General features: G+C 42.7%; 1 protein-coding gene across 2 annotated transcripts in view; it reads right to left on the reverse strand.

Moving 5' to 3' along the window:
- Positions 1 to 8,034: 8,034 nt before the first annotated feature.
- Positions 8,035 to 10,404, reverse strand: part of LOC118359622 (fibulin-2-like) — a 54,988-nt gene continuing 52,618 nt past the window's right edge. For both annotated transcript variants that reach the window (XM_052481992.1, XM_052481993.1), the window contains one exon: positions 8,035 to 10,404. This exon is cut by the window's right edge and continues 114 nt beyond it. In XM_052481992.1, coding sequence (XP_052337952.1) covers positions 10,161 to 10,404 — 244 coding nt within the window. In that variant the 3' untranslated portion in view covers positions 8,035 to 10,160.

The following is a 10,404-nucleotide window of genomic DNA, read 5'->3' on the forward strand; positions in this document are numbered from 1 at the left end:
CTTTATCTACACCACAGTCTCAACACTACTCTTTATCTACACTTCAGTCTCAACACTACTCTTTATCTACACTTCAATCTCAACACTACTCTTTATCTACAGTCTCAACACTACTCTTTATCTACACTTCAGTCTCAACACTACTCTTTATCTGCAGTCTCAACACTACTCTTTATCCACAGTCTCAACACTACTCTTTATCTACACTTCAGTCTCAACACTACTACTTATCTACACTTCAGTCTCAACACTACTCTTTATCTACACTACAGTCTCAACACTACTCTTTATCTATACTACAGTCTCAACACTATTCTTTATCTACACTACAGTCTCAACACCACTTGATATCTACCCTGTAGTCTCAACACTACTCTTTATCTACCCTATAGTCTCAACACTACTCTTTATCTACCCTATAGTCTCAACACTACTCTTTATCTACCCTATAGTCTCAACACTACTATTTATCTGCAGTCAACACTACTCTTTATCTACCCTATAGTCTCAACACTACTCTTTATCTACCCTATAGTCTCAACACTACTCTTTATCTACACTTCAGTCTCAACACTACTCTTTATCTGCAGTCACAACACTACTCTTTATCTACAGTCGCAACACTACTCTTTATTTACAGTCTCAACACTACTCATTCTAAATGTTTGCAGCAAAGTAAGTAATTGATATAGTAGGTTTATTTTATTTATGTATATACTGTTTATGGAGTTGTAATTTATCTCAATGCAAGAGAAGAAATACATTTTGTATCACTTTTAATTTGATACTTACTGTAAATCAATAATGAAACACACACACGGCAGGTAGCCTAGTGGTCAAGAGTGTTGGGCCAGTAACTGAAAGGTTGCTGGTTTGAATCCCTGAGCCAACTAGATGAAAAATCTGTTGATTTGCCCTTGAGCAATGCACTTAACCCGAATTGCTCCTGTAAGTCACTCTGGATAAGAGTGTCTGCTAAATGACTAAAATATTAGCATTACAAATTCCTCTAAACAATCTACTCTGCATGAAATGTGCAAATGGTGAAAGCTCAGTACTGTAAATCAGAAATGGTGAAAGCAATATTTGTGGTGTCAAAAGTCTGCCTTTCTGGCATTGCACACTGTCAAAATGGCAGTTAACTAGGAAATTCTTCATCTCCAGCTTGCCTCCCATTGGTCAGAGGTTGTGTTGCTGACGGGTTGACTTGACATTAGGACTGCAGTAAATCTTCCCAAGCAGGGAGCAAAAAAATGTATGCTCCCTTCTTGTTCTCTTTTATCTGCCGTTGATCACTATCCCCAGTCCCAGATCTGTCCAGTTTGGATAGAGATGTAAGACCTATGACAATGAATAGTATTTAGCCCACCAGAAGGGTAAGTGGAGCAATTACCCTATTTGTTACTTGATACAGTCCAGTCCTTTGATCAGAGAGAGGGGTCAACAAGGATACAGGGATTGTTATCGGATTGGAACTTAACCAACAAACAGCAAACACACAGGAGCCCCGGTGTGACAGGTACTCTCACATACCTTCTCTCATTCTCTCAGGCAAATTCCTCTCTCTCTCGCTCTCTCTCTCTCTTCCCAAGGACCAGACACCCAGCATCTCCATCCCAGCTCTTAAAGGAACACTTTCGTCGCACATGGTCGAAGAGACTCCATGCTATGTCATCCTCCCATGATGATCCTACACTTACTTAATACTTGCTTATGCCTTTAGCAGTTGATAGCTTCTTTACCCAGTGTATACTACAAAGTATCTCTCTTCCAATTTTTGTCACCCAATCCTGGGAATAATTACAGTGGCTTGTGAAAGTATTCACCCCCCTTGGCATTTTTCCTATTTTTTTGCCTTTACAATCTGGAATTAAAATAGATTGTTTGGGGATTTGTATCATTTGATTTACACAACATGCCTAACACTTTGAAGATGCAAAATATTTTTGTTGTTGTGAAACAAACAAGAAATAAGACAAAAGAAAAAAAACTTGAGTGTGCATAACTATTCACCCCAAAGTCAAGACGTTGTAGAGCCACCTTTTTCAGCATTTACAGCTGCAAGTCTCTTGGGGTATGTCTCTATAAGCTTGCCACATCTAGCCACTGGGATTTTTTCCCATTCAAGGCAAAACTGCTCCAGCTCCTTCAAGTTGGATGGGTTCCGCTGGTGTACAGCAATCTTTAAGTCATACCACAGATTCTCAATTGAATTGAGGTCTGAGCTTTGACTAGGCCATTCCAGGACATTTAAATGTTTCCACTTAAACCAATTAGGTGTTGCTTTAGCAGTATGCTTAGGGTCATTGTCCTGCTGGAAGGTGAACCTCTGTCCCAGTCTCAAATCTCTGGAAGACTGAAACAGGTTTCCCTCAAGATTATCCCTGTATTTAGAGCCATCATCATTCCTTCAATTCTGACCAGTTTCCCTGTCCCTGCCGATGAAAAACATCCTCACAGCATGATGCCGCCGCCACCATGCTTCACTGTGGGGATGGTGTTCTCGAGGTGATGAGAGGTGTTGGGTTCGCGCCAGACATAGTGTTTTCCTTGATGGCCAAAAAGGGTTATCTTTGGTCTCTTTGTTGCCTCTCTGATTAATGCCCTCCTTGCCTGGTCTGTGCATTTTGGTGGGTGGCCCTCTCTTGGCAGGTTTGTTATGGTGCCATATTCTTTCAATTTTTTAGTAATGGATTTAATGGTGCTCCGTGGGATGTTCAGAGATACAGATCTTTTTTATAACCCAACCCTGATCTGTACTTCTCCACAACTTTTACCCTGGTTTGTTTGTAGAGCTCCTTGGTCTTCATGGTGTCGCTTGCTTGGTGTTGCCCCTTGCTTAGTGGTGCTGCAGACTCTTTGGCCTTTCAGAACAGGTGTATGTATACTGATATTATGTGACAGATCATGTGACACTTAGATTGCACACAGGTGGACTTTCTATAACTAATTATGTGACTTCTGAAGGTAATTGGTTGCACCAGATCTTATTTAGGGGCTTCATAGCAAACATATGCACGCACCACTTTTCATTTTTTTTTTTTGTTTTGTTTACTGTAACAAAAAGTTTTTTCATTTCACTTCACCAATTTGGACTATTTTGTGTATGTCTATTACATGAACTCCAAATAAAATTCTATTTAAATTACAGGTTGTAATGCAACAAAATAGGAAAACGCCAAGGGGATGGATACTCTTGCAAGGCACTGTATGTCCCATTTAGGTACCTGTTGTTATGTCTGACCTCTTGACAGAGCCAATTGCATGGTTTAACTCTAGAAAAACCCAACACAGAGCAGTGCCTTCCAGGCTTAGCCCGTTTAGTCACTTCCTCTTCACTTCCTGAAATTATTAAGATGTTGTGACAACATTATCCTCACATTCTGTCACAGATTCTGACACTGTAGTGGTTTTCATCTATGTAATGATTGATAGCCTACCTACACAAGACATACAGTACATCAATAATCATCAGAGTTTTACAGTTTTTCTCAGTCTCTTTGGTGCATTTTTCACATCATCCCTAACATGTGCAAAATAATAAGTGCATTTCTCAGAACAATTTGTACAAACTGCAATACTGCAATATACAATAGATATGTTTCTAAAGCTAGTCAGTCACTAAAAATCCTTAGTACATCTCTCAAAAGTAAATATTCATGCCAATGATCATGTCAGTGTCATCAGAATGATAAGTCATTGAGTCATTGTTCACGAACAAGGTCGTCGTCAAAATGTTTAGGCATGTTGTCAATGTAACTGTGTACTTTGACAGTATTACCTGATGTAAACTCAGGCTACAGTTTGGATGACAGTTACTGTATTGAAAATGCACAAGGCTGCACTTCTATGGCATATATCAATTTCAACAGTACTATTTACATATTACTGTATGTGGGTTATTGATTGAAAGAGACTGGACAACCCAAGAGGCACAAAGGGAAAAAAACGAAATTAGAAAGAAACACAGGAAACCACCCCTAAGGCACAACTTTGCACTGTTGTGCTGTCTCTACACATTCAGACGTTCCTGTCTGTCGACCCACATATTCTCATCCACATCACACCGGATATTTTCCCTTCCAAGCCAGCAGGGTCATCTGTGTGTGTGGCTGACGATCGTACACCTTCCACCTCCATGCTGAAAATAACTCCTCAATTTGCTTAAGGAATGGTGAATAAGGTGGGAGGAATTCTATGAGCATCCTCGGGTGGGTCACAAACCATTGCCTTATGTTTGATCGATGGAAACTCACATTATCACAAATTATCACAAATGACCACATACTTTGGCAAATCCTCTCTAAACAGACCCCTCTCATCATCAGGGAGGAGAGCCCTGTAGAGAGTCTCTAGAAAGTTGAGTAGATGCTGGGTGTTGTATTGGCCCTATAAGGGGGATATGGGTTAGGACACCATGCTCCGAAATAGCAGCACACATTGTAAGTCGCTCTGGATAAGAGCGTCTGCTAAATGACTTAAATGTAAATGAAATGTAAATGAGAGGGTGCACTAGACAGAGGAGAGGGTGCACTAGGCAGAGAAGAGGGTGCACTAGACAGAGGAGAGGGTGCACTAGGCAGAGGAGAGGGTGCACTAGGCAGAGGAGAGGGTGCACTAGACAGAGGAGAGGGTGCACTAGACAGAGGAGAGGGTGCACTAGACAGAGGAGAGGGTGCACTAGGCAGAGGAGAGGGTGCACTAGGCAGAGGAGAGGGTGCACTAGACAGAGGAGAGGGTGCACTAGACAGAGGAGAGGGTGCACTAGACAGAGGAGAGGGTGCACTAGACAGAGGAGAGGGTGCACTAGACAGAGGAGAGGGTGTACTAGGCAGAGGAGAGGGTGCACTAGGCAGAGGAGAGGGTGCACTAGGGGCAGACAGAGGAGAGGGTGCACTAGGCAGAGGAGAGGGGCACAGGAGGAGAGGGTGCACTAGGCAGAGGAGAGACAGAGAGGAGAGGGTGCACTAGACAGAGGAGAGGGTGCACTAGACAGAGGAGAGGGTGCACTAGACAGAGGAGAGGGTGCACTAGACAGAGGAGAGGGTGCACTAGACAGAGGAGAGGGTGCACTAGACAGAGGAGAGGGTGCACTAGACAGAGGAGAGGGTGCACTAGACAGAGGAGAGGGTGCACTAGGCAGAGGAGAGGGTGCACTAGGCAGAGGAGAGGGTGCACTAGACAGAGGACAGGGTGCACTAGACAGAGGAGAGGGTGCACTAGACAGAGGAGAGGGTGCACTAGACAGAGGAGAGGGTGCACTAGACAGAGGAGAGGGTGCACTAGGCAGAGGAGAGGGTGCACTAGGCAGAGGAGAGGGTGCACTAGGCAGAGGAGAGGGTGCACTAGGCAGAGGAGAGGGTGCACTAGGCAGAGGAGAGGGTGCACTAGACAGAGGAGAGGGTGCACTAGGCAGAGGAGAGGGTGCACTAGCCTGTTCATGTTTGGAGCTGAGAATGTCCATTAACACTCCCCCTCAGGTGATGACCACCTGAGAAATCAAAGACAACCGTGTCTACAACAACCCCTCTCCCACTCACACATCCCCTCCTCACAAACCACAGATTGTATTTGTATTTATTATGGATCTGCATTAGCTGCTGCCAGCTAATCTTCCTGTGGTCCAGCAAAAATTAAGGCAGTTATACATTTTAAAAACAGATTCATAACAGATTTCACAACATATTAAGTGTGCCCTCAGGCCTCTATTCTACTACCACTTATTGTGATAGTGACCGTATAACAATTACAAGCTCAATCTGGTACATCTTGGAGCTAATTAGAAAAGTCTGCAGTGTCACCATACTTCTGTTCAGCGTGACTATCTGCATTTACTTCATCCAATTCAACCAGGAAAGATTTCTCTACACTTGGGGGGGGGGGGCTAAGTTTGGGAAATCACATTTCTGCTTATCTTCATGTTACAACAAGGATGCTGAGGTGGCATCTGATTAGTGTAAGGAATGTGTATAAGGTTACATTATATAAGATTCCATCAGGTTCATTCCAAACTAATGGAATTACAGACTCTCAGTAACAATTTGATGCTTCCTTGTTTGATTATGAAAGGTTCTTAATTTATCCTCTGCAGGCTCTACATTTCTTAATGTTGGTTAGATAGAAGGACAATATATTGATCTGTGTGTAAACACTATCAAGGCCTCCACTGAACCACAAAGGTCAAAACACTGCTGGCCTTCTAACATGTTGTCATTGTCATCGGCTCTAACCTCAAGCCTATAACTTTCTCTTGTCCCTCTCCCTTTGTGTATGAGACTTCAGAACTTCCTGAGACTGTCCTTGGGAGATTTGAACTTCCCCTCTCTGGGATGCGTGATTCACTGAGCCCCTGAAACACAACACAAGCCAATCTAGAGCAGCAGATAAAGTTAATTAGGGAAGGGGAACATCGATCAAGGCCAGTGCACTCATAAGTACGTGTGGGATGGCACCTCAATGGCAGGAAGTGCTTGGACTTGACTCTAGTGAACGCGGAGGGGAGAGCCACTCAATACACCCATAAAGTGTACTGTAGGGTTGGTCAGTATAGCTAAAGCTGCTGACCACTTTTTGTCTTGGGCTGAACCATATGAGTTGAGAAAGAATGTCATCATGATAGCAGCCTACAGTCATCAACTGTTTATGTATGTTGATATTTGTCAGTATGATTTATTCTGTGTACTACAACAGGTGCATACTAGTTACATACTACACTGAACAAAAATATAAACGCAACATGCAACAATTTCAAAGATTTTACTGAGTTACAGTTCATATAAGGAAAGCGGTCAATTGACATAAATACATTAGGCCCTGATCTATGTATTTCACATGACTGAGAATACAGATATGCATCTGTTGGTCACAGATACCTTTAAAAATGGTAGGGGAGTGGATCAAAAAACCAGTCAGTATCTGGTGTGACCACCATTGCCACATGCAGCTCGACACATCTCATTCACATAGAGTTGATCAGGCTGTTGATTGTGGCCTGAGGAATGTTGTCCCACTCTTCTTCAACGGCTGTGCGAAGTTGCTGGATATTGGCGGGAACTGGAACACAGTGTCATACACAGTGATCCAGAGCATCCCAAACATGCTCAATGGATGACATATCTGGTGAGTATGCAGGTCATTGAAGAACTGGGACATTTTCAGCTTACAGGACTTCTCTAGAGATGCTTGCGACATTGAGCCGTGAATTATCATGCTGATTATCATGCTGATGGCGGCAGATGAATGGCACGACAATGGGCCTCAGGATCTCGTCATGGTATCTCTGTGCATTCAAATTGCCATCGATAAAATGCAGTTGTGTTCGTTGTCCATAGCTTATGCCTGCCCTACCATAACGCCACCGCCACCATGGGGCACTTTGTTCACAATGATGACATCAGGAAACCGCTCGCCCACACAGTTGGCGATACAGTTGAAACCGGCGTGCCAGTGGCCAACTTGTCCAGCATGCCAGTGGCCATAGAAGGTGAGCATTTGCCCACGGAAGTCGGTCACAACGTCGAACTACAGTCAGGTCAAGACCCTGGTGAAGGCGACGAGCACGCAGATGAGCTTCCCTTAGACTGATTCTGTAGAAAATGTTCGGTTGTGCAAAACAACTGTTTCATCAGCTGTCAGGGTGGCTGGTCTCAAACAATCCCACAGGTGAAGAAGCCAGATTTGGAGGTCCTGGGTTGGTCTACAGTGGGCCAGTTGGACGTACTTCCAAATTCTCTAAAATTATGTCTGAGGCGGCTTATGTTAGAGAAATGAACATTGAATTATCTGGCAACAGCTCTGGTGAACATTCCTGCAGTAAGCATGCCAATTGCACACTTCCTCAAAACTTGAGACATCTGTGGCATGGTTGTGTGGCCATTTATTGTCCCCAGCACAAGGTGCACCTGTGTAATGATCATGCTGTTTAATCAGCTTCTTGATATGCCCCAACTGTCAGTTGGCTGAATTGTCTTGGCAAAGAAGAAATGTTCACTTTCTGTAATCAAATTTGAGAGAAATAAGCATTTTGTGCATATGGAAAATGTCTGGGATCTTTTATTTCAGCTCATGATACCTGGGACCAACATTTACATGCTGTGTTTATATTTTAGTTCAGTGTACATACTGTACAGCTCAGTATCTGTAGAAGACATGGGTTAGCTTTGAAGCATGTGTGCTATAATTGCTATCACATTTGCTCTCAGAGCCAAGCAAAGAGCTCTAGACTAAAATTAGACAAGGGAGAGTGGAAAACAAAATGTAATTTAGATTCTTTTGTTGAAATGACCTTTGGAAATATAACTCATTCTAGTGAGCAGATAACTGGCAAACGTTTCTGTTTGGATGTGCAATATACATGAATACAGTTGTCCAGGAGCCACTCACACCCTTTCCGTGTTTACAATGGTAAGGTCCTCAGAGCCCATAGCTAGAGGAGCAGATGACCTTAACTCAAAATGAAGCAAATAAAAAAGAGGTAGGGAATCTTATCTTCTTTTATCGACTCCATTTCAAAAGGTTTATATTCAGAGATTCTAAAATTATTAGTCCCACATTCTGTAGAATTGATGTGAATTCTACACTCTTTCTGACCTTAAAAATCAAATCAAACCTACATCGTGGTATTTACACAGCAGTTGTTTGTGCCATGGTCATATAAAACCACAGAATGCATTTGGGTTCTGTGAAAACCTGCCTCTTCACCAGGTAGTGTACATGGGCAGAAGTTTTTCAACATACACTTAAAGAGATTGAACAAGATCTTAACCACAACAAATGTGTAACACGTTGAATTTGATTGTGAAAAAAATAAACAACCTGTTTTGGCTCAAAACTCAAGCCTTTATGACACATCTTTTACATTGCCATTGTGAGTTGGATTGAATTCCAGCCTTGCAGAAATGGCGTAGAACTAAATCATGAGTGTTGAGCACACTATATCCTGTAGATGGAGATGTTACTCTTTCAACAAGTGCTACAATATCAGAGTTGGGGTAAAAAAAAACATTCACTCATATTGTAATGAATTATTCATAGAAATCTGGAAACACTGGACAGCTACTTTAAAATCATCTGCTTCATACGGTGATTCATTATATTATTATACATAAGATACTAGGCTTTTATTACAGGCATTTCACACTATGATAATATCCCTGCTTTTGATTAGTCATCATAAAACATGTGTGTTCTTTATATTTGATATTGTCGGTAAGCTAGTGTAAATAAAGACCTCTCTCACGGTGGTGATCTCACTAGGGAGGTGTGAAAAGGTATGTAAATAAGCATGTATATTAACAGTATAACATGTTCTGACATGGTGCTAACATTGGAACCACTTCTGGGTACACTTGTACTGTGCGAACATAGACAGGAGTAGCACTAAATTTAAGTCAATTGAATTGAATACTTTTCTTAAGTTGGACTTTATGTGTAAAAAACAACATGCCATGTATTTCATTTGAATCTGTTCATCGGGTATAGCTACTGTTATAGGTCATATTGTAGACACGGAACATCAAACAGTTTGTGTAGTTTTCATTTTTACTAAAAATTATTTGCAGCTTATGAAAATAGCGGAACAAAATATGATACATCCAGTCATATCTAATGTGTCTGAATAATACATACAGTAAGTACAAATACATGTCATAATATACTGTGATATTAAATTAGCATAGTGGTACAACATTCTTCAAGAGGATAGAAAGGAACAGCAGCTTAAGGGAGATAGAAAAGAGAGAATTTGGATTGAGGCCCTGACACAACCTGTCTTAGTGGGAGAGCTACCATCCTGTATGTTTTCCTTCCAACCCGAAGCACACCTCATTCTAATAATTAGCTGGTTGATAAGCTGAATTGGGTTAACTGGGGTTAGAGAGCCTTTCTCTACACTGGAAAAACTAGTGTTAGATCTATATAGAAGGGGATGGGCTGTCCATTGAGGGGTAGGGCTAGGGGGATAGAAGGGGATGGGCTGTCCATTGAGGGGTAGGGCTAGGGGGATAGAAGGGGATGGGCTGTCCATTGAGGGGTAGGGCTAGGGGTATAGAAGGGGATGGGCTGTCCATTGAGGGGTAGGGCTAGGGGGATAGAAGGGGATGGGCTGTCCATTGAGGGGGTGGGACAAGGGTGGAAGTAGGGTGAGGCTGGGGGCCAGTCTGTTAGAGTGAGTTGGTCGTGATGAAGACATAGATCCGGGCCAGAAACGTAGTGAAGGTGCCCTGTCTCCACAGCTTCATCTCCACGTCAATCAGGAAGTCCCGTGGCTCACGCACCTGCCTGTGCATGTACACCGCGCCAGTGTAGGCATTCAGCTTCCGCGTGCTAAAGTAGTTCTCCAAGTTGCCCTGGGTGATGCTGATGATGACGTTGTCCCCGGAGTAGGCGGGGGAAGGGCCGATGCGG

Source organism: Oncorhynchus keta, chromosome 27, assembly GCF_023373465.1.
Source record: "Oncorhynchus keta strain PuntledgeMale-10-30-2019 chromosome 27, Oket_V2, whole genome shotgun sequence".
Taxonomy (NCBI): Eukaryota; Metazoa; Chordata; class Actinopteri; order Salmoniformes; family Salmonidae; genus Oncorhynchus; species Oncorhynchus keta.